General features: G+C 37.8%; 1 protein-coding gene across 8 annotated transcripts in view; it reads right to left on the minus strand.

Moving 5' to 3' along the window:
- Positions 1-25,805, minus strand: part of rptor (regulatory associated protein of MTOR, complex 1) — a 199,497-nt gene that overhangs the window by 58,801 nt on the left and 114,891 nt on the right. For 5 of the 8 annotated variants that reach the window (XM_055157939.1, XM_020939829.2, XM_055157940.1 and 2 more), the window contains exons 13-21: positions 23,275-23,358; positions 22,105-22,215; positions 20,954-21,079; positions 20,256-20,321; positions 11,052-11,243; positions 5,405-5,545; positions 4,242-4,362; positions 3,368-3,502; positions 1,080-1,235 (exon numbers count right to left, since the gene is read on the minus strand). In XM_055157939.1, coding sequence (XP_055013914.1) covers positions 1,080-1,235; positions 3,368-3,502; positions 4,242-4,362; positions 5,405-5,545; positions 11,052-11,243; positions 20,256-20,321; positions 20,954-21,079; positions 22,105-22,215; positions 23,275-23,358 — 1,132 coding nt within the window. The remainder of the gene's footprint in view (positions 1-1,079; positions 1,236-3,367; positions 3,503-4,241; positions 4,363-5,404; positions 5,546-11,051; positions 11,244-20,255; positions 20,322-20,953; positions 21,080-22,104; positions 22,216-23,274; positions 23,359-25,805) is intronic. The other 3 variants (XM_020939830.2, XM_055157943.1, XM_055157942.1) reach the window with 1 other exon arrangement.

Here is a 25,805-nt window from a genome sequence, read left to right on the forward strand (position 1 = left end):
TATTGGAGGACTGAAAACGTCGCAGATTTCTTCATGACCCATGAAACCTGATTGCACAGGTCTGAGTTTGTGACCAGACTAATATCTTACCCAACTTATTCTGAAAGTTGCTGTGGGTGCCATTTGTGTAGTATTATTTTGCATGGGGCTGCCAATTTTGGCAACAAGTAAGCTCTATACGGACTACAAAGACAGGCACAATAAGATCAATATAAACAGAGAGACAAGGTGTTTGAGGCAGTACGAATTAGCTGAAACTAACTGTGAACCAAGAAATCCAACCCTCATGGCCTGAGCTGACTCCAATGGTGTGTCCCATCAGCTCTCTGTTCTGCTGTCCACTGCACGTCAGCAAAAACTACAAAAACACAACCTGGTCTATTCCTGGACTCCTTTTGTCCTTGTCCCGCTCTGATGGGGTCCCTCTTGAGTCTGGCCCATGGACTCAACTCTGGTGCTGTGACATTTTACAGTTAATTTAATGTCCTCTGTCTTCTCCCCAGGCTCATGGGAGTGTGTGTATGTGTGTGTGCTGTAGAGTTGCGTAGTGGCTCCATTCAGCTATCTGAATTGTTTCTTTAAGTTTGGAAAAACTTAATAATAGACACTTGGGACTTTTGTTTGGGTAAAAGTACTTTATAGGAAAATCTGTTCATGTTTTTATTTTGCTGAAAGGTTCTAACATCTGATACTGAAGTTTTAACCATATAATGTGGTTTTCTCAACAAAAGCAAAATAATAAATTTTACTACTGAAAAAGTAGTAAAAAAGATTTTTTTTTTTTCAGTATACAAAATTCAAAGGACCAGTATCAAAGGTTGCAAATTATGTTTTCAGTCTGGAAATTTTTAAAATACATGCTGATAAATTGTTCTCTTACAAATATTAGAAAACAAAGATTGTGAAAGTCGTATTAGTGAAACTTTTTAATAAATGCATGTAATTTGATCAGCATCTGTTTTGTAAGGAATCAATATATCCATGGGTTTCAGTTTCCTGTTATACACAAAATCCCATAAAAAAAAACAAAAACAAAAAAAAACAATAGATATAAATGAAAAATGTATTGTTGAGTTTACCTATTAGGGAGTTGAGTGATGAATAGGATGACACCCGTCTCATCTTGTCTATGGTCTCGAATGACAGTATGTACTCGTCATTGTCAGGACTCCCAAGGGTGCTACTGGCGCTGCTGCTCGTGCTGATGTTTCCGGGTGAGAAAGCACCTTGTCCACCTAGACACAAAGAAAACTGTCTCACTCTCAGTTTAAAGTGGCTATACCAAATCAGATTTTTTCATGTATTTTAGGTAAATTTGTCTTGCCCCAGTACAGATATGTCAGCTTTATCATCAAGAAATCAGTGCGCTGTTAGCATGTTAGTTGTTGTTGTTAGTTGTTGTTAGCATTTCCATCGCATGAAAACTCTGCTCTCGCATAGTGGTGAATAATTTTAGGATGTTCGGAATGCATAAGGCGAGGAATAACTTTGGACCACTGCAAACTGATGAAAATGTACTACTTTTTTCATGGTTTTAAAACAGTAGAAAACACTGTCTTTAAAAATAGTATGTAAGTGTAGTAAGAGTAGGAAGCATTCAAGAGGAAAGGAGGTAGTGCTTATTGGATTACAGAGGCACTCAGGCTGCAACTGAAGTGCTATGTAAATACATTTAGATCATTATTATAGTTGTAAAAAGGAAAACCCGGTGCAAATGGCCAAACTCAAATCTAATAAGACCACTACTGTAAAGCAAATGAAGTCTAGCTCCACATAACTTATAATGCGCAGTAAACCTGGCAATGAAATCCATGTTGCCAGATATTACTGTGACTCATTCTGAAACAATGAATTCCTGAGAGTGACTTGGGGCTAAAATGTGGAGATGACGAAAATACTGTGGCGGTAAGCACAGATGCATGATGGGTGTTTAAAGGCAGAGTGAGCAGTTTGCTAAAAGGCATTGATATTTTCCCCTCCTAGTGTGTGACTTACTATTGTGACCAGTGCAGTTTACAATAAGCAGTTTGTGTGATGAAAAATGTTGAATGAAGTTTTGCCTTTAAGGTGAAGATGACTCTTACCACTACAATGACTAACTTGTTTATACAAATGCCCCATTGTCAAAAAAAACAAAACACCATAGAGTACACATAATGATCTGATTCACACTACCTGTAAGTAAACTACAGTCAATGAAATCACTTATGACACAGAAAAAAATAAATAAATAAATCACAAAGCAAACTATTGTACACTTTCTGACTGATGTGTATAGGTTTCATGATAATTACTATATCAACTTAACATTCAATATATGTTAAATCAAACAATCATTGGGCAGGGTCAATATTTATCTTATTGGTGAAGAACTTAGCTTTTTTTCTGCTGCATGATTAGATATAATTCTTTGATTCATTATAGATACAAACTAAGCATTTCATTCTGCTGTTTATTTATTGCAGTTCATGTTTCTAACCATATTGTACATTTAAAGTAGTTTTTGGGGATAATTCTGCTTGATTGTGTCAGTGACATAAATTAGTTTCAGCATTACCATTTATTGACTATATTTTCTTCAGAAATTCATCGCACTTCAGCATTTCTTATTGTGACATGCCTACATGTGTCAATTATTATATACACACACACTCACACTCACACACCCACCCACACCCAAACACCCACACACACAAAATGGAATCACATTGACTCGGTTGTGGTGCATAGTAACTACAGTACATAAAATTAATAACACCTATTATATAAATTTGTATTATAAATACTTCACTTATCTATTCTGATGTAAGAATGCATTTAAATGAGTGCAGAGTTCTAGCATTTCTTCAACCTAGTGAAAGGCCAATTCAGTACCATGGACAGCGCCTGGTGCTGATCGTGCTTTCTGCTCACATGGCTGCATCTAGCTGTTCAGACCTTTTAGTTTGCTGTTCAGAAACATGTGTTCCGTGTGTTCATCTAATATATTATGCAAATTAGAACTGCAGATTATATTTATTATTCCATTCACTTGGCAAGGTTTTTGGGCAAAACTTGAAAAGCTGGGAAATTGCCAACTTATTACAACAAATCCTGTCCACAATCTTTCACCAATTTTATGAATATTTACTGAGTCGCTCGCAGGATTAACAGTAATAAATTGAAAAAGTTAGCCTGCGGACTGCTACATTTACAACCAGCGAGGAGAAAGATCACAGTTAAATGTGCTACAGGCTTTTGTTAGATTCATTCCTTTTATTGAGGCAGTTAAATCTTTTTAGTCTTGATTTGACTGTTCTTCTCTATCTCTGTCTGTTTATTTATGCCCCTGTCCACCCTTGGCCTGTCTCAGTATTTCTCCTCTCACCCTCCTCGTTCAGATTGAGGTTCTGCAGGCTCTTGTTCAGGTTGCGTGCTGTTGTTGCCGCTCGGATGTTGGTGTAGGAGTTGACTGATCGCAGACGTGGGATGGCCGGGCTCACTGGAGTCAGGTTCCCAGGCTCTGCAAAAATAAATACATGAGAATAGATAACTAATAAACTGTGTGCCAGTGTTAAATGGTTAGATACAGGATACTTTAGGTCAAAACTGATGGGATTATTGGTGGCCTATTCTGTACAGTACAATTTGTTTATATAGGGTGATGCCATGTGCCTTAAACCGAACACACACAAACACACAAGCACACAAAGTGATAATTAAAGTTCCCATATTACTCAAAACCGCTTTAAGAGCTTTAAGCCCCGTTAGAATTTAGTTACCTCATCAAAAGCGTACCTGAAGTTGTGTATCATTCATGCATGTTTGAGTAATACTTTAGTATTACTCTGTCTACAGAGTAGAGATTGGAAATTTCAGGGCTGAAATCATCCAAATGATTGTAGTTAGCATGTAAGGAGTTTAAAAACAGTGGAGCACTTCCTGTATTACCACATGACAATCACACGGTGGATCAGAGTGCCTTCTGTTTAATAGAGGAACTCTACATAAATATGCAGGGTCTGCGTGTTGTGTGTGTGAATGAAACAAAACACAACTCCAGGTAGGTTTGCGATGAGGAAACAACATTGTAACATGATGAATAATAGTGTAATATGGGCCCTTTAATGAAGTCTTATTAAGGGTGAATTTGTAACGAAAAAAGTACCAAAAAATTATTTAAAACAACAATAGATTTTAGCCTAAACTTGAACATGGCTTCAGGAAAACACAATCATTGTGCTGTGTGCAGAGTAATGTACCTGCAGTGTTGGCTGGTGATGGTACAGTGTAGTTCTTCTCTTCTTCTATGAACTGCAGAGCCACTGTGCAGAAGTTACTTTCATACTGGACGACCAGATGACTCAGCGCCACCACCAGCTCCTGTTAATCATGAACAGGACACCCATCAGTTACCACGACGACCATAATTCTTCAGGTCCATCGTCTCATGCGATAGAAAATGTACAGGAATCACTGCACACCATGTAACTAAAGTAATAAATCCTTTCCTATATTATTAATGCCTCTATATTAAACAGAGGGGAGATAGGTTTTGAGTACAACATTGCCTTAAGCACAGTTTAGTCCCATTTATGATTTAATTTTAAGCTACAAATTATTGGATAATGTTTCTCCAATGCTGATACTTCAAGGACAGTGATAAAGTCGAACCATCATGACTAATTTATATCAAATTAATGTCTTGTCTATTTCATGCTTCCAAGTTTTATCTTCTTAATTACATCTAGGCATCTATATTCAGCTGGAATAAAGTCATTTGTGATTTATATTTCATAATAATCCTGTATTTGTTTTGTTGTGTATTACAAGACTGACAATTTATAGAGACTGAAATGACCTCTACACTTCTATTGGTAGTAGTTAACTAAAAGTGGCATATCGTAGAGTAAAAGATGGTAACATAAAGCATTTTCAAATAATTCACATATGAATTCTGATTTCCAACAGGACTTTTGACCCTCGCAATATCCAAAATCTAAAAGAAAAGAGTGTTGCATTTTTGTTGTTCAAAAATATAAATAGTTTAGTAGTAATTTTAATATATGAACTAAAAACATTAAACTTGTACAAATCAAATACAGTATGTGGAATTATTGTTTGATTTCAGTGACAAAAACTGATTATATTAGATAATTAATCAAGCTACAAGATTATCATCAGTTTGTGAAGTCAATCAGGGCAAAGAAAAAAAAATAAAATAAATCTGAAGCATTTTCCATTTTTATAGTTCTTTTCAAATTTGTCTCACCCATAGAGCAAAATTGTCCTTTTCCCTCCATCTGAAATTTTGACAATATACATTTCTAGGACATAACCACAAGCTATTTTAACACAACCCAACAATTGTATTATATGTAAACAAATAAGCATTTCATTTTCTGATCTTGTGAGCAGCACTGACCTTGCGGACCACGGGGCTGCCGTCGTTGATGAGCTGGGCTAACATCATGGCCACGTTATGGTCGATGGTGGTGGAGTGGTCAGTCCTCTCAGCAGAGTTTCCCACAAACGTCCCCAAGGCAAAGACTGCCGCACATCTCACCTGAAGGCACAAAGAGACACAACATTAGGCTTAATCTGACAAGGTTTCTCTAAATAGCATTTAAAACAAAGTTCTTCTCATTAAAAAAAAAAACTGCCCACATATTTTTTTGACCAAATGTTTTTTGTTTTTTTTTTCATACGTACTACTTGTCCTTGCTCTAATTATAGCCGTAATTACCTCTGTCTTCAATCAGAAAAAAATTTTCACATAAAAATCACAATTTGAATGATCATATTTAGCAAATCTCAAAGAATGCAATTATTCAAGTAGACCTGCTAACCCCGCAGTTTAGACATCTACAAACAAGTTCTGAAATGCATGGAAATCTTCTATTAGTTTAACAGTTCATATTTCAGTCTTCTCTGAAATGTAACAGAATCCAACTATTGAATCAATCTCAAATATAATTTTTTTCAGCTCAACCAGTCCTAACAGTTATAAGATAATGCCTTGGCAGATACAATTTATCAATTCAAGACAAAAGCACATATTTTTGTTACATTATAATCTGTGCATTCATCTCTGGACACTTTTAAAACATATATATCTGTATTTATGCCTTCTCTGCAGACTCAAATATTTACTTGCAGTGTGTATCCAGACTGTTTTATGAGATAGTAAAGCCAATCAATTTTCACCCATGTATCTTATTGCGCTGGAGATTATCACAGCAGTGTGCACCGGTGAGCTGTTATTTGCCAGCCTAACTTATTACTTTTTGGAGCGCTCGGCTGAATGTCTAATCCAAAACTTGCTGTGTCTCTGGCTGTGTTTTCGGTGGGGAATTGGAAGCGCAAAATGAACAAAATTACTGAGCAAAAATGATTATTTGTGGAGCGTTCGTTGCCAGTGGAATAGACCAGAATACATCACCAGTTTTTAATCCTTTACCTCGCTTTAGCAATGCTTCGGTACACAGATGTCTCTTTGATATAGTTGAATTATTTTGATGAACGCATTCTGCACACACATTGTAGATATATATGAGACAAAATACTATTAAGAGTCAAATGCTAACTCAATTTGAAGCTTGTAATTGGTTTTCTTTACTACAGTTTTAGAGACATGGCATATTTACTTGCAAATCAATGATGGTTTACTTTACCAGGAACACTTGGAACAATATGAATAATGTGATTCAATAAACCTTGTATAAAATAAATCTTAATTTTTTTTTTCTTAATAGCTTTGATTTGTGATGTTTTAGTTCTGGGGTAGTCTGAATTAGACTAAGGGTTTGTGTACATTACATTTTATTCAGACCATTAAAGGTGCACTAGGTAACTTTTTCAGGTGCAGAATCTGCCACCTGCCTGTCTCCATGGAGATGTGATTACTTTGAGTGTTCCATAGTATGGCATTTAACCTGTATATCTCTATGAAGAGAAGCAGGTGAACCCACCAGGTCAAGTTACAGGTTAGATTTGTGGAAAAATGACCATGCTCATGGCAAAAATACATGTTTTTCAAGGTATTTTCAATACAATACTAAAGGTGCAATTGAATGAACGCAAGATAGGTATGTTTAATGCCATACTGTGGAATATTCCAGGCAAAACAATACATTTTTTGGCAGAAAACACAACAAAAAAGATAAAGATAAAAAGATAAAATAAGCACAACTCTTTTAAGGGTTTATATATTAAAGTTTAGGTAATGCAAAGGAGGTAAAAAGAAACTATGAAAGTGCATCAAGTTAGTTCTTTATATTTTTAATGTAAAACTATTTCATTTTTGTTGTCATTAAAATTACAGTAACTTCTGTATCTTGAGTGTGTGGGTTGTTCAGACTTTAGCTAAAACAACAGTGTCATCAGGGCTGCATCCCCAAAGACGCCTGTTTAAATTCAATTAAACTTTTTGCTTAGTCGCTGATTGTGTCTCTTCTCAACAACTCATCACTATTTGACTTTTTTAATGACTCGGGGCGAGGGCACAGACAAATATACGGCAATGATGGGCTTAGAGGGTTGATCTCAACTGTGCTGTTCTAACAGACAGACTATAATTAAACTCAAATTATGATATTCATTAGTAGCCGTTATGAGGAATTTATAGCATATGGCGATTTGAATATAAATGACATGATGCCGTTTCACAGTGAATGTCTGTGTGCACGAGAGCAAATTAAGTATCCACTTTATTTGCAATACTTTTGTTATAAGTCAACCTCAAAAATTGCAGCCATGTAGGAAGAAAGTCTAAAGTTGTTGTGAGTAAGAATTTGCATGGTGGGTGAAAAATGAACTAATATCTTTAATCAAAGTCAGCAATTTGGAAGATTTTTGCTTTGCACTTAAACTCTGCAACAAATTAGTACTGTACTGAATCTGTTGAGTACTATGGCTTTTTGGCAACAATTCATTCTGACTTTAGTTTAAAACAAGTAACAATTCATTTCATCAGACAGCAGGTAAAGAACTTCATGTAAAAAAAAAAAAAAAGTTAAAGGTGCACTATGTAACTTTTTGGTAGGGGGCCCATTGCCATCTTTGTTTCTATGACTATTTCATTCCTCTGCTTCGAATGTTCCACAGTACGACATTAAACAGATCTACCTTACATTTATTCAATTACAGGTGGACCCTCCACCAGAAAAGTTACACAATACACCTTTAATATTTAGTATTTGGACTCATTTAATTTTATTTATTTATTTTTGTAGAAATTTAGAAAATTATGCCATGTTCAGTAAAATTTAATAAATTTAACTTATTACTATTTTGCTATTTATTCTTTTATGATTTTATAAGCTTAAAATTAAGGATGCAAGGACACTGTGACATCTCTTATTTTCACTGCAAAAGTTGGAAGAAACAAGGCAACACCTTTTTTTTCCTTTTTTTTTTTCAGCAATCCTTTGCTATAATGATTAACAATTAAAAACAGTATATAAAATCTTCTGACAAAAGTCCTCAAAAGGTTGTATATAGCAGGAACACTCAAACCCATGAATGCACTTGAGCTCCATAAGCTAGCTGAGAAAACGTTTCCAAGACAACCAGCACAGTTACTAACTCTCAGGTATCTTTGGCGCTAGTCTGAACATGAACAGATGTGTTGTAAGACCCTGATTTGAACTGTACGTGTGGAGCAGCAGGCTGAAGGAGGTAAAAGAAAGCCCAGGCTGTACACAGATGTACTTCTTATGTTTGCTCATGTTTCTGAACTAAAGTGTCAAAGCAGGACACAGGAGTGGAGGTGAAACTCAGGGCAAACTCTGCAGGTCTGTCCCTCTGCTCCTCACAACAACCACTTCTCCCAAACTGTGCTGATGTAATGGGACTGTGTCAAGATAAATGCATGTCCTATGTAAAAACTTACACAAAGTACCTTTAAAATGTTCTGATGTGGTTTTAAAATAGCTGAAAAATGTATCTGTGCTATTTGTAGGCTAAAGTGTGAGCTAAAGCTAAAGCAATTTTGTAAAGCCCCTGTTCATTCACTCATTCCAACATTATATCAGTGAGGGTACTGTATTATTTTTTAATGGTGAGGATACCAAGGAAGACAGTTAACATTATGAGGCTGTTCAGTTGGTGGTTGACAAAAATGTGGAAAATGAAGAAATTATTATATATGTGGTAAAATTGTGTATTACACAATTTTTAAATCACAAAAGGAGTCCAGAAGATATTCAAATGCAGGTGTACAGATTCAGAACTGCTTTTTCCACATAGTGAAGCAATAATAAAGTGCAACTTTAATAATAAAGTGTCAACTGTATTATTAGACACAGACAGTGTGCAGTGATATTGTTACTAAGTGCTGCTTTAACAATGTATTCTTGGAAAAAGAATAAACTCAGACTGTGAAATTAAACACATTTTAATAAAATCACAAACCAATTGACTAAAATAGTCACTGATCAGCTATTTTTAAGCTTTTTTCACCATTGTAAACAGCCAGCAGAGGTAAAGGAGTAAAACACCTTGCTCAACGGCACACAAGCAGTATGCAATCTACTAGTAGGTATGTCACGATAATTACAGTATCGACTTATCGTTCAGTATATGATAGATGGAACAATATATTTTGAGGCTGAATTTTTATCGTGTGACTTAGTGTTAGAGTGCTTTTACTCCGACAGCAGTTGATACGCACTAAACGGTCCATTCGAACCAAAAGCTTGTAGTTCAGTTAATTTTCGTTGGTGTGAAAGTATCAGTTGTACTTGGATCTGCACTAGCAGACTAAGACCTCTAAAAAGAGGTGGCCAAACTCTAGTGTGGTCCTTCTGGTAAGAACGCAAACTTGGGTCCAAACTATAGACAGTGGTCCAAACGAATTAATGCATTATGGGGAGGGCAGGCTCGGACTCCCGAATTGATACAGTATATGTATGCATAGCAAAAAGTAGTTTCAGTATTATTGCGTATCATAATATTTCTCTGTAGCAATATATCTTGCTTCAAAGAATATTCTCGCGACAAGCCTAATGCAACCCCACTTGGTACACTGGTTTAATTGTAAAAAAGAAACTGATTTACCTCCACCAAACATACTGCCTAACTACAACGGTAGAAAAAGTCATAGCAACATTTGTCTGCAGAGTTCATTTCACTATTGTTCCTATATACAGTCATAGTGTTTGGTCCACAGAAACAAAGGGACAGTGTCAGCAGTCACCTCCAGTCTCTTGCTCTAAAACCTTCAAATCAGGCAAGAAATCTAGGGGTAATAATGGACTCAGACTTGAACTTTAACAGTCACATAAAATCAATAACATCTGCAGCCTTTTACCATCTAAAAAACATAGCAAAAATCAAAGGTTTACTGTCTAAAGCAGACTTGGAGAAACTTATCCATGCATTTGTCTCCAGTAGGTTAGACTACTGTAATGGTCTGCTCACTGGTCTCTCCAAACGAGCTGTGAGACGCTGCAGAACATCCAGAACGCTGCAGCTCAGGTCCTTACTCGAACTAGGAAGTACGAGCACATAAGTCCTGTGCTCAGGTCTCTGCACTGGCTTCCTGTGCCTCAGAGAATAGACTTTAAAGCAGCTCTGCTTGTGTACAAGTCTCTCCATGGCCGAGCACCAAAGTACATCTGTGACATGTTAGTGTCATATGAACCATCTCGCACTCTGAGGACCTCAGAGACCGGCCTCCTGCTGGTGCCCAGAGTCAGAACTAAACAAGGGGAGTCAGCGTTTCAGGTTCATGCAGCTAAAACCTGGAACAGTCTTCCTGAACATGTGAGACAGACTCTACTGTGACGCTGTTTAAATCCAGACTCAAAACATTTCTGTTTAACTGTGCATATGACTGAAAGGTTTTCATTCCGCACTCTTCTCTCTTTTTTAATTTTAATCTTCATGATTATTTATGTTTTGATTTGTTTTTATTAATGTATTTCTTATTCTGTAAAGCACTTTGAATTACTTTGTGTACGAATTGTGCTATACAAATAAACTTGCCTTGCCTTGCCTTGCCTTACAGTGTGTACCCTATACATTCATGTCAAACCTTTAGTGTAACACGAAGCTGCCTGGGTCTTTACCTCTGGGATGGGGTCTGACAGCAGTGTGTAGAGCTTTTCGTGGGCACTGTCCCGGACACCGCACCATCTCGCCGGGTCAAAGTTCTGCCAGATCCGCCCCAGACAAATGGCCACCCACTGACGCAGCAGGGGGTGAGGGTCAGACAGCTGCTCTAGGCAGTTGGCGATGAGATTACCCTGTAGACAGGCCTCCTGAACGGAAAAGCAGAAACACAAGGAAGTTAGGAGCTGGGAATGAAAGAAAATATAAAAGTGTAGCAATTTATTCTCAAACCAGCCTCTCCGGGTCTGATAAATAGGTCTAAAAAAGCAAACATTTGTTTTGAGTAGTAATTCTTCTATTATGCTCATTTTCTGAAAAAATATATTAAGAGATGGCAAGTAAATAATGACCAAATACAAAGTAATGGCTGTTTCAAAATTACAATATCAAAACAAAACAAACTCTTCTCTACTTCATCAGGACATCAGCAAAAAGATACCCAACAAAAATGTGTTAAGATTGTGGGTGGGTTGTATGGTTGTGTAGGGTCAGGTCGTTGTGGCGTTAGGGTGGTTGGATATTGGAGATTCATTGACATTTAATTGTTACATCTTTTTGTGTGAAACGATGATTTTATTAATTGTCTAGTCAGATTATTTTTTCCATTAGCTGATTAGTCAAACAAATATTTCCATTGTCAATTTTGATTCTCACATTTTTAACAAAATAAAGGTCAAAATATGTTGATTGAAGGCTTCTGAACAGAGAATATAAAAGTGTATTGATGATAATCTTTAATATTGATTTAATAATGTCACTATCTTTGTTTTAAAAAGGTCTGTTCGTATATGTTAAAGAGTCTGGTTAGTCCGGGTAACAATTACAATATATATTTTTTAATAATCGACTAGTTGTGCTTAGTTGATGAAACACAGTTCAAAGGAGAGCAATAATGATTTTCCAAAGCTACAGCCTGTACTGCAGTGTTTATGTTCATCCTTTGTTAATACAGACAGTGCAGCTCAGTGGTTGGCCTTAATAACACTTTCATATCTTCAACAGATCAACACTAAAGCTCCCGGTCGGGCTGAGACTCATTAGGTGGTTAATCAGTGCTAACGTGAAAACCTCACCCAGAGACAGACACAGAGATTAGGAGCTAGGCAACAGCAAGAGCCTCTCTCCTTTCAACCCCCACAAGCACTTTCCAACTTCACAACCAACAAAAGGCATTGGTCGATGAAGGGCTGAGCAACCAGAGAAATGGAGAAAACAGAATTGGCCTTTATAAGAGTGCTTTAACATGTTTGCTTTTGTGCATAATATACTGTTTTTTATGAGTAGAATCCTTTGGTTACTTTCACAAGATTTTCTTTAAGAGACGAGAGGTAAAGGCCAGTAAATGATGTGTGGTAACAGATTTGTTTGCAAGTAAGTTTGTGCATCTGAAAAAATGTGCAATCAAAACAGAGTTAAAAACAAATTTTGTGATATTTGACAAAACAGAAGAAAGTTGAGGTTTACATTTTATTTCAACCAATCTGATCAAATATCAGCTTTGAACTTTTACAATTTTTTTTTCTTAAAATGTGAAAAATCATTATCAGAAAGTCACCAATATAAGAAACTCTGATTTATTAATGACATTACAAAAATAATGACACCGGGAGGTCTATTTTCAAGTTTGAAAGAAGGCCAATTTAAAACTAGAAAACATCACTAACTGGCAGATAGAGAAACATCACAACATGAAAGTGGGGACTATCTACTGCAAATCAATAAGTTCAATCAAGATTTAACAAAGTAAAAACTACTTTGAGTTTGAAACCTGCGGGATGCACAATCACACAGATGAGATGATTTTTAAAATGGGATCTTCCAGGCTAAATAAAGGATAAATCGAATGAAAATGAAAAATAAAGTATTTTTAAATTTTATTTTCAGTACACTGAGAAAATGTAAAAAACATGTTTCTCAGTGTTCTTCACAGTTCTTCACAGGTCTTTTGAATTGCATTAATTGGACAAGATTAAAAACACATTTTTAAAATTCTTACTTGTGATACTATCACAGTCTCCAGCTAATTTTGTTTTAGTTAAATCAGACATTCTGAAAATCTGCAAAGCTGAAGCCTCCACATTTATCCATAGATTGTACAGTGCCCCCCAATAACAATGCATACTCAATACAAAACATGTTTTCCTTAACAGTATATATCATAATGTCTGTGGGCTAAATACTGATTTAAAGTAGTAAATTAAGCAAATAAATTACCTGTACGTGATGTTAATTTCAAACTCAATTTTCTTTTATGCTTGTTGTGTGGATGACTTTTGGGGGCACCCCTGTAGTGCCTCTGAGGGCCCCAGGGGGATCACAGGACTAGAGAGTAACTTTCTCTAATTCTCACAAATTTTGAAATATTATAATGTGCATGTGAAAATATGAAAATACTAAACACACAACCCTTTGGCCTTCATCACTAATGATGTAAAAATGAAGTAGTGCTATCAAAATGTAGTGATTTTAAAACCAGTGATAGGATGAGCAACTGACAGATCACAAATAGAAATATAGCCGCAAGCGGCGATGATCGGCCCTCGCTCGAGCCTACGCCACGCCCACGCCGCACCTCGACCACGCTGAGCCCTGCACATGCCGTGCCCCACAAATGCACCTTACCCCTTGATCTAACTCCTAAATTAACCCTATCCCCGAAACCCACCTGAACTCTTAACTGTAGCTCTAACCCTAGGCCTAAATTTAACCCTAGCCCAAACTCTAGTCCCAACCCTAGCCCTAACCTTAGGCCGAACGTTACCCCTAACCTAATCCTAACCTTAACCTAATCATAACCGAACCGTACAATTTTTCTCAATTTCTGTATGTGCTGATTTTTTTTTAATCCAAGATGGTGGACTTCTGGTTTGGCAGGGGGGCATGGTCATAATATACTTTTTTGTTCCTATTCCCATGATGCATCTGTGTACCAAATTTGGTTTGGCTACACCAAAGTTTTTGCCTGGTGTCCTATTGACGAGGACAGATGTTTGGCCTGTTGCCATGGCAACACGATGGGAAATGGCATAGAGGCTTCATTGACTTTTTTAATCAAGACCATGTCATGAATGTGTGTACCAAATTTTGTATGTCTGTATGTATGTCGACAAAGTAAATTTTATTGTTCCATACAATTTTATTGTTCCATACAATCTCCCTAGGGGGCGCTATTGCATCCATTTTACATTTTATTATATAAATCTATTCATGGTCGGGGTGTCCACCAACGATTAAAGTTTGAGTGAAATCAGCCAAAGTTTGTGCAAATTATCAGGCGTAGAAGTTTGATGGTGAGCCCCAAAAACGACCCCGTAATTTGCCTTGTTGTCACGGCAACACCGTTTGACCTTTTAAAAAGCTTTTAACAACTTTTAATGTCCCACTTGTCTAGATGATACAGAATGATTCTAGTGAGTCTGGGTCTAACGCCGTCGGACGAGTTCGTTCAAATACAAGGACAGGAAATTGGGTCGTCGGCGCTGAGTCTCGCAATCAGTCCAATATGGCGGGCTTCCTGTTGGTTGCCTAGCAACCGCGTAATATTCTTTTTTGTTCCTATTCCCATGGTGCATCTGTGTACCAAATTTGGTTTGGTTACGCCAAACTTTTTGTCAGGCATCCTATTGGCGAGGACCAATGTTTGGCTTGTTGCCATGGCAACACAAAATTAAATGGCATGGGGGAGTCATTGACTTTTTTGATCGAGACCATGTCACGAATGAGTGTACCAAATTTTGTATGTCTACGACAAAGTAAATTTTCGCACTTCCATGCAATTTCCCTAGGGGGCGCTATTGCACCCATTTGAGATTTTCTTATATGAATCTGTTCAGGGTCGAGGTGTCAATCAACAATTAAAGTTTGACTGAAATTGGCCAAAGTTTGTGCGAATTATCACTCTTCGAAGTTTGGTGACGAGCCGCAAAAACGAACGCGAAATTTGGACCATTGCCACGGCAACACTGTTTGACCTTTAAAAAAGCTTTTAACAACTTTTAATGTCGCACTTGTCTAGATGATACAACCTACGGTGGCACTATATATATCATTGGAAAGGGCTCACGTCCAGTAACGCACCCATGGCACCCAAACTTAAAAAGAAACTCCAGAACAATAACAATATAGGGCCACCTATGGTGGCACATATATATATCAGTGGAAAGGGGGCGTGTCCAGTAACGCACCCGTGTGGGCTATTATCAATGACGAGCGCATTGCGCTCTGTTTTGGCGCACTTCACAAGTGCGCCCTACATTTTGGTGTGAAGGATTACAATTATGCCGCTGACGCGGCCCACGGGCAATGCCAATCTATACTACTGGATGCCATGAGTGTCACTATTGAGTGGCACTGAGTGTTTGATAAGGGGAGAGCGCTTCGCGCTCTGTTTTCGCGGGCGCACTTGACATCGTGCACATTTTGAGTGAGCAATAACAATTAGGCCGCTGTCGCGGCCCACGGGCAATGCCACCGTGCCATGTCAGCGGGCACCAGTCACTGACATGTGAGTGTGAGTGTGTGTTTGGAAAGGGGAGAGCGCTTCGCGCTCTTTTGCGTGTGCTGTGCACACGCCTTCCCGCAGTGCTTCGCACTGCTGAACAGTAACAATAGGCCCTACGCCACCCATGGCGCTCGGGCCTAATAAATAAAAACATTAGCAATATGTATGCTTAGTAATATGTATAATGTAGATTATCATAAATGATGGAGCTCAAAGCTACTCTCCTGATGAAAGATGAAGAGCTGGAACACCAAGTTAGTGTGTACAAGGAGATAAAATATCTATTAGAATAGAGTGAGACAATGCCCTGCTCAAACAAGGGCTTCCCAACACTAGTAAAGTCCACGAAAGCTCAAAAAGCACCAGTAATGGAGACTCAAACCACCTGTATTAACGTTGGTGAAGAGCTAACCAACAAAGAAAATGAGAAACTGTCCAGAAAGCTGCAGGAGCTGTCCTCTGAACTCTTCTCAGCACGAGAGGAGCTGCATCTCCTGGAGCACATCCACCCACCGACCCAAAAGGAGCAGAGGAGAGGCCCAGGCATCAACAGTGCTAAAGCACCTCTAACCATTACCCTTTGAACTTGCATTATTAAACATTTGAACAAAAATGTTTTAAATGTGTGCATTGACCTTTTATTTGTTGGTATTCAGATTTAGGTTTTTTTTCACATTGTTAATATTTATGCAGAAATGGGTAAAATGGATGTACAGAAAATATAATACAAATTGTACAAGCTGTGCTTCTTACTTGGCTAAATTCCCATGATATCATGTTAAAAACTTAGCTCAAAAACCAAAACGTTTCAAAAACTGGTCAGTGTGTCAGCCAGGTGACGTGACATCACACAGAACTCACCCCTGTTTATGACTGCATTAATATTGTTGTTTCATAAAAGAAATGAGAGTAACTGAATATAATACATGCACACCTAGATTATAGTTTCCCTCTCTGGTATCAAGCCTTTAAGACAGAACAAAATATTGCTTATTCAGTAGAGACTAGGTAATAAAATCTAGTGATAAATTTGTGAGTTTGAAGCAAATATCAAAAGTCTGTCTGTGTATTATCAATTATTTCTAACCTTTTGTAGCGGAAGTGCCATCCTTCAGTGACAGAAAGAGTTAAACTGCACAAAATCACCAGGTAAACTGGCAGATTGTCTTATTCTAATTTACCTGTCTAGTCATGGCATTGAACTTATTTATCTCACTGGAAACAAGCAAGCGGCACCATCTGACAAAGTTGCTAGTCATATCTGTAGAGAGGCTACATGTTTTAGGTCAGGGGTGTCCAAACTGTTTTCATCAAGGGCCACATATCTAAACAAAGACGAAGCAGAGGGCTGATTGAGGGCCATAGACTGGTGCTCAATACAGTGAATAACTGAAATATGTGCATGTTTAACACGTTAGAATGAGCCATCAGTCTTTATTCATGCAAGATCCTTAAAACCACACACTAAATATTAAATATTAGCTTTATCAAGATTTTTTTTCAAAAAACTTGCAGTGAAAAAAATATTTTTAATTGGTCATTTGGGCCAATTCACCTGGAAGCCTGAGGGCCAAGAAAAATTTGACTGAGGGCTGCATTTGACCCACGGGCCATAGTTTGGACATGCCTGTTTTAGGTTAAAACAGGCAAAATAGTGTGGAAGGAATACAATTACTTTCTACTAATTTCCCCATAGCGTTTACAAAGCTTGGATCAAAAGTCACAAAATCATTTACATAAACAAAGTTAAAATGCTTCAAGAAAACACAGCTCTAATATTATCAAAGCTTCAAAAAGTGCTTGTAAAAACCAATTGAATATGCAAATCACTGCACCCAGATCTGAGAGCAGGGAAAACAGCAGCTAAAAGTAAAAGAAGATAGTAAGATGTAATTGTATTCATTGTCAAACCATCGGGAATATTTTGAAACATCAGGTATCGTCACATCACGAGCACTTGTCAAAAATGTATTACAATGCTCTATTCAAGAGTTTCAGCTTCACGTTATAGGCAATATTTCAAAGAGAGCATATTTTGTTCTTAATTGTTAATTGCTATGACAACAGTTCTAATTTGTCATTGTTGTGAAAGATTTATAATGATTTAGGCGTCATTTGAACATATCTTTTATCAGCCATGACAACACCTCCCTCTACTGTCTGAGCTCATCATTTAAACCAGTAGTTTGATCAGCCCTACCTACTGTAATCCAAAAAAGAGAGAGAAAGAGAGGAAGGGGTGGTAAGGGGAAAGAGGGTAAGAGAAAAAGAGAGAGTTGGAGAGAAAAGAGAGTGAGAGGGTGGAAAAGAGTTAATTAGAAAGAAGTAAAAGGCTGAGACAGAAGGAGGGGAAAGTGAAAGAAAGAAGGGAACAGGGAAGAAAAGGAGATGGAGGGAGAGAATTCAAGAGAGGAAGAAAGATAAAATGAAATAAGTAGGGGGAGATAGGGAGGGCATAAGGAAGGGAGAGAAGGGCAGGTGTACGAAAGAGGGGAACAGAACAAGAGAGAGAGGGAGGAGAAGGGAAGAAGAAAGAGGAGACAGAGAGAGAGGTGGGGAGTAATATTAAGGTGCCAGTGCTCTGTGACATGTTTGAGGGAGTGATCACGCCGTAATGAGCGCCATTTTCAAAAGTAAGAAGATAAATAATGGAAATGTGGAGAGGGCTGAGAGGCTCCTCCCGTAATGTTGGGAAAGCATTTATTATTTAGAAACCTGAGAGTGAGGGAGAGAAGGTATAGGAAGGAGGGAGGGAGAGAGAGAGAGGGGAGGGATGTGAGTAGGAAGAGGAAGGCGGGTAAGGAGAGGTAAAAAGGAGAGAGAGAGTAGAAAGAGAGAGGTAGAGAGAAAGAGAGAGAGGTAGAGAGAGGTAGAGGTAGGTAGAATAGGTAGGTAGGGTGAGAGGGAGTGGACAGAGGGAGAGGGGCAGGGAGAGAAGAGAGAGAGAGCGAGAGAGAGGGAGGAGAGAGATAAGGAGAGAAAAGTGGAGGGAGGAGCGGTAGGAAGGAGGGCGATAGAGAGTGATAGAAAAGTTAAAGAGAGGGGAGAAAAAGAGAGAGAAGGAGAGATAGTCAGGCTGCAGCACAGGGAGATGGAAGAAGAATGGCTTCTGCTGAACTGGGAGAATGTATCGCTTTTATGAGTTAGACTATTTATTTAAGAGTGTGGGAGAAAGTTTGCAGAGGAGGTAAGTCAAGTGTATGGAAGAAGTTAGATATGCAACCTAGACAGCCACAGGTGCTGCACAGAAGAAAGAAGTTATTGCTTTCTTCATTTAAGCTGTGACTTGTAGATATTAACCTTTGCTAGTCTATCAGCTTTTAAAAAGCCATATAAAATGCATTATTTCTAAACTACTCAGCCAAAGTCTATTTCAAGTTGTACATTTTAAAATTATGGAGACAGCTGCTTGCTCACAGAGGAGTCAAGCAGTTAAAATTATGTCAACATGTATTAAATTAAAAGCTACAGGTATATTGGAAATAAGGTATAAGGCAAGCAGAGCTATTAACTAGCAACATTCAATAACAGCGACATTCACATTTTGGACCAGCGAAGTTATTTCTACTGGTTGTAGTAAATACGTGTAGAAAATTCACAAAAGTACTTACACCTTGATTTTCATTTGGTATTTCACACTCAAAATTCATGCCACTTCATAAAGGGTAACTTGTATTTTGTTTTTCACAAGTTTAAATGGTCACAGCGACCTCCAGAAGTCCTATCTTCTTTAAAGTTCTGCTGTTCGGGTTTTTGAAACTTAGTCCTGCTTTTAATCACAGACAGAGCTGTTCTTTAGTGATATCGATTGATCTATTTGACGTTTTCACAATTTGATGTATATTTCTTTAAAGATGGGGTATTATACTAAACACACTTTTTGGAGCTTTCTAATATGCCACGCTACTATTCCTACATCAAAAACATGCCTGAAGTGGTTTTATACATCATGCATGCATGTTTGAGTGATCCTGCCACCTCTCCCAAACCCTATAAGAACCCTCCTTACGATTAGCAATACGAGTCTGCTCAGCGTACAAGTCATGCACAGCAGAGCAAATTTCCATAAATATACAAAAGCATGATACAAAACAATACACTACAACTTCAAAACCTGATGTGATGTGCAGTAGTTTCATTAGAGGAATGCACTGTGAATCAGTTAGGGGGAGTAACTTATTAGCTAACTAAAACTTATTACAGCAAATATAGCATTTCCACAATGATAAAAGGTAAAATGGTGAACAATTAATATCCTATAGAAGTGTAATACCCCTCTGTTAAGGAACTACGTGTGTATGGTTTAGGAGTATACTATAAGAATTGACAAGTTACATCCCAAAACGGGGCACATCTCAGTATATTGGATCAGAGGCTTGAGGGACTGAAAAACAGAAACTGGGGACAATGGAGAGGTGACACTATTTGTGATAAAGTGTCTTAGAGCTGCTGGCTAGAACAGCGATTATAAAGGTGAGTGTTGGTGACATAACCAATATCTGCCACAAATACACATGGGGCTATACAGTCATCTCTCAAAGTGACACCTGGCCCCAGAAGCCTCCAATGTGGTACGAGACAAGGAAGTGAATTAATAATTTGGTAAGTTCACCCCCTATAGGTCTTTTTTTAACAGCACATGTCTTTACACAAGTCTCACCTGCCCTGTGGTGTAGCTGTTGACAATTACAGCGAGGATGAAGACTGCCATGGTCCGGTGCTCTGCCTGGAAAACAAAAGCAGATACAAATACATCAGAAGCTTGGCTAGACTGATAGACTACATTATATAGTGAGGTCTCCTGTTTTCAGACATGTTCCTCTGCATATTTCCAGTTAAGTACATCCATTATTGCAGGTACAATTATTACCATAATGCATGCATACTTAAAGGTACACTATATAACTTTTATGGTGGAGGGAACACCATAAAAGTTATATAGTGGAGGGTGCATGCCTCCATGGAGAAGTACAGTATGGAATTAAACTTCACTATCTCTACAAGTGGCCAAGTTACAGGTCAGATCACAGGTAGCGCACATGCAACTTTCTGTCTTTGAAAAGTTGCCAAATGCACAAATGTAACTACATCATATGCTATTAGCAGCTGAAGCATATCTTTTGGTTAGATAAATATTATTAAGGACATGTTCCTTTAAATATACTTTTCAGCTTGGTCCCTGGTGAATTAGAATGAAGAACAACTTAAAACAAAGAAGTTTAAATAAGGAATTACAATTAATACATTAACTGTACATTAATCTGAATAAACAATTGCTCCAACTAAACGCAACTTTGATAAAACTCAAATTTGTGCCTTGGATGCTACCTACATCTCAAAGTGAATACATTAACTTACTTCAGTAATCGTCAGCCAGTAGTAGTGAAGTTGTGAAGATAAATTGCTCACCGGCATATAATTATCCGCCAGAACAGACAGGAAGTACTTGTGTCCATTATCTTTGACCAGATCAGCTTGACACGACTGTGAAGAAGAAGAAGAAGAAGAGAGTGAGAGGGAGTGTGAGAGAGGGTGGGGAAGAGGAGATGGGGGGGGTCAGTTTTTGGGTAAATGTTTTTTCAGGTTGCAGTGAGCCCAAGTTGCCCTGACAGCTGCAGAACTTTCTTCAAAGGCAGTTTCTTTGCACCGTGAATGAACGCTGAGAGCACAAAGGAGACTGGGAGAACGAAAACCAAATACTGATAATTAAATTGAACACATTTAAAACTGTGGAGGGATTTCTGTTAGAGATTGAAAGTTTATATTTAAATTTTGACTTTTTATTTCATCTAAGTTTATATGATTTCCAAATTTAAAAAAGGGCAATATAAGTCTTATTTAATACCGGTACAATTATTATTATTTTTTTTTTTCGATTGACCTTCAACATGGGAATGGTAAAGACTGACCCTTTTAATTTAATGAAGCACAACATTTTAATCAATACAAATGTACAATGACAATAAATTCATTTGGAAACTTGCATGAATCTGACACTGAAAAGAAAACACTGAAACATCCAAAAGTGTGAAGTCAATGTAAATCTAGAATCTTTTATTTTATTTTATTTTATGAAATTCAAATGGATTGGGACTAACATGTACTGTAATATGTGTGAACTAATTCATTATTTTGGTGATGCTGGAAAAGAGATTAAAATTCTCAAAAGATAAAAGAAAAAAACGAAAAAATTACAACAATGTAAAAAGGCACAGTATGTACATAAGTTAGTACACGAGTAAGCACATGAGGGTAAAGACTGATTCAAGGAAAATATTTAGGTAACAATCTACTATACATAATACATATAATGACCTCAATATATAAGGTTTGGCAAGGTTGTTCATTAGTTAAAATTGTGTTGCCACTTCATAAAACGTTAAGAGCAGGAAACATGAAACAACATCAGTGGAACATATATTCACTGTGTTGTTGCTAATGCCAAGAAGATCTTAAAAGCTAGAATGACGTCAATGTGGAAGCCTACGTGCGTGCCTTGCGTAACTTACACTGTCCACCGCCAGGATTTTGGCCCAAATGAAAACCAACAGCGGCCGGAGCTCCCTCGCTGAGCTCTGAAGCAGTTTGAGCACGTAAGGGAAAATCCCCACGGACAAAGCCTGCAACGCACACATCAGAGCAGGGTAAAGAGTGGTACGTCACCGGGGTACAGCTGCTGGGGGAGGCTAACACAGAGCAAGTCATGAATACTACATTAAAATAAATGTATACACAAATCATGAGAAGATATATAGGGCTGTTGATTTGAATAGTGTAGTGCCAATTAGAATACATTGTATAGTAACTGTTTTTTACAATTAAGGTGTAGTTATTTTAAAAGGGATACCAAATTGTTTTTATGTTTTCATTCATATTTGAAATATAACATTTTTAACACATAACATTTACAGTTTCATGTTTCATGTTAAAGGTGTTTCTTTTTTACATTAAACTTTATAATACCAAAAGATGCAACTGTATTGACTGTATACTATAGTGTGTTTCTTATATAACCATTAAAAGGGAGAATAAAAAGTTCTCACTCATCTGTACTGCACTTAACAGATAAGATGAATAAGTATAAATATTTTTGACATTACCTATATACATATTCAGATCTCTTTAATCCAGAGTTGGTAGGGACCACCCAAATAAACCTTCAGTTATTTAGTACAGTATAAAAATATAACTAAGATGAGGCATTATATGCATATATAACATACGTGTATGATATTAGATACTATTTTTTATTTATTTTCACATGTTGTTGACATGTATTGCACCACAACAAAACAAAATAATTTGAAAATGTGTGGTCTAAATTATCATTCTTTATCTGTGAAAGGCCAACTCCAAATTGAAACATGACAGGTTGTGTTGTGTTATGGACACAGACAATTTGCCATTTGATAAGCATGACTGTAGACACCTGCGCTCACTGCCTGCCTGATTCTGCTGGTTAAATGAAAATTATCCATATGAGCATGTAATTGAAACACATGTGCTATGACTTTCCAAATGTAATGGTTATTTCTGAAAGACTTGAATGAAATGAATCCTAATTTCAGGTAAAGCTCTAGGCATTTCACAGTGTATTTTCTAATCAAAATGGGTTTAATTGGACTGACTGTGACTAAGCATGTGCTGATTTGGAAACCATCTGTAGGGGAGAGACTCACCAGACTGACAGCCCATGGCCCCAAGTCCAGGAACCTCCCGAGAAGATCCAGAGCCCGCAGCCTGTGCACCTGGCTCAACAGCACCTAGAGAAAGGAGGGGGAGGGGGAGGCAGAGAGGGAGAGAGAGAGAGGAAGAGAGAGGGGGGGAGTGAGAGAGAGAGAGAGAGAGAGGAAGGGAAGAAAGAGATATAGAAAGAGAAAGAAAGAGGGGGGAGTGAGAGGGAGGGAAAGAAAGAGGGAGAGAGAGAGAGAGGGGAGGACAGAGAGGTAGGGAGAAAGAGAGGGAGAGAGAGAGAGAAAGAGGGGGAGAGGGAGAGAAAAAATGTTATTAAAGAATTTAAAGGTCTGTAAAAACAAAACAAATACAAAAAAAAAACATCCCAACAACAAACCTACAGGTGCAGTTCCTTGAATTGAGCCTTTGGGCAAGACACTTTGCCTCTAGTGTTATGTGGAAATGAGTAAAACAAGTAAATAAGTATTTCAGTTAGAATGAAAGTGAGTTGGGCTCAGTGTTTTCAGAGCACCTATGTTGCTGTAAAGTTTAAACCCTGAACAGAAAGAATAGATAGAGTGATGCAGTACTTGTAGTAGGGATGTTATATCCATTAAAAGATAACTGTGTTTTGAGCTAAATCTGATTTTTTGCATGCAAATTACTTTTCTAGAGTGCCCAGTCGTAACCCACCAGACCTTTAAGCCAATTTTACTAAATCACTCACTCCCAGTCACTCTCTATAGGCCTTTTAGAATGGTATATGAATCACACATGAACATAACCATTTGAACAACCAGCATTTACATATGATATTTTAGTGAGTAACTGTAATTCGCATAAAACACACAGGCTATTGCTTCCAGCTTGTTAACGGGGTTTGACAGCATCAACATTATATGCATTTTAGCCTGTAGTCCTGTTATGGCTTTTTCTTCCATATCCTACTGCCTTACGTCACTTACAATTACGTTTGTGCTCCCACGCTTCTTATCGGAGTTGGAGGTAACCCTGTGCAGGTCCTCCCTTTGGCTGTACAACCGTAAATGTCACGCGAATACTGCATGACGTGTTCAGATAGACCAGGGCTTTCCCATATGTTATTACCCCCACACACCAACCCATCTAGAGTCACTTCACACTGGCTTTGTCCTACAGTCTGTTCAATGTAGCATTAACCACACGTATACATTTACACCACTTACCACGTGCTGAAAATAGCCTTCTGTGGTTGAGATAAGTGTTGGCAGGACTGTGATACTAGCCACACAATGCATGCTGGGAGTAGCGCTAAACCGGTACAGAGGCGGTAAGCCAGTGTTAAAGATCAGCCAAAATGACACACCCTATCACCCACTACAAACACAAGGTTTGCCAGGTCTGATGGGACTGCCACCTGTTTCCTCCTAAATCTCCCCTCACTTGGTCTTTCCTTCCTTTAAATTAAGCTTTTGGCCAAATACAAGTCATGATCTTTGACCTTACAGTATTTTATTTAGTTTTATTTATAAAAGGTGTATTATGTCACTTTTCTGGAGGAGGGTCCGCCACATGCTTGAGTCCATAGGGATTGGAATGTATGTAATACAGTATAAAAATTAAAATGATTTAATTTGCATTTATTGAATCACATTTTTTATATAAAAAAAATGTAAACATATACATCTTTACAGTTTATGGGATATGCCACAGAGGTGACCTGTAACTTGCTGGTCTCAAAGGAGATAAGTATCCAGGCATAGCAATAACATCTCCATACACACAAGCAGATAGTGGACCCTCCAAGTTATAGACTAAACTTTTGGGTTTCATGATAAATTAATTGCACTTCTCACTGTATTAGGTAGGCCCAAAGTGTCAAACTCTCTATTTGATCTACACAGTTGGACACATAATAGACTAATACTCCATCTGATCATAAAATTTGCAAAAATATCTAAAGATAGATCCCTGGGCACATCCATGTGGTCAGCCCCTGCTCCTGACAGTTACTCCAGTAGCATTAGAGGATGGATGAGTGAACATTTTCTACTGCAATGGCTTAACATTATCCAATTAGAATACGAAGTGTAGGTTATTCCCACAGGAAAAAAAGTCAACATTTTCCTTTGAGAACAACACACGTGCTAAATTTTCATCTTCATCTCAAGCCGTTTTTGAAGCTCATTAGCACATTAAATATAGACATTTTCAAGAACTGTAAGCACTCTCGGGAATCCTAATTACACGGAGAGCCTAGTTAAAAATAAATGCAACGAGGGCTGTGAGAAGTGCTTATATTTGCGTCTTGCATATTGGCATAACATTTTCATTTCTGTTTTTAGAGGTGTGACTAAGCAGCTTTAATCTCTGGTGCATATGTCTTTAGATTCACAGTGGTACCTTATTCCACACACACCTTCTTCACTACATGAGCGTGCAAGGTTTACGCTACCATCACAATTTAGAGACAGCATAATCCCTGTGCAAAATCTGCTAATCCTTTTGGATGAAATAGCTGTTGTCAAGACTACAAAAGCTCCCCCATGTCTAACAA

The sequence above is a fragment of the Boleophthalmus pectinirostris genome, unplaced genomic scaffold (assembly GCF_026225935.1).
Source record: "Boleophthalmus pectinirostris isolate CB_2022bp ecotype Guang Dong unplaced genomic scaffold, ASM2622593v1 HiC_scaffold_22, whole genome shotgun sequence".
In the NCBI taxonomy this organism is placed as follows: Eukaryota; Metazoa; Chordata; class Actinopteri; order Gobiiformes; family Gobiidae; genus Boleophthalmus; species Boleophthalmus pectinirostris.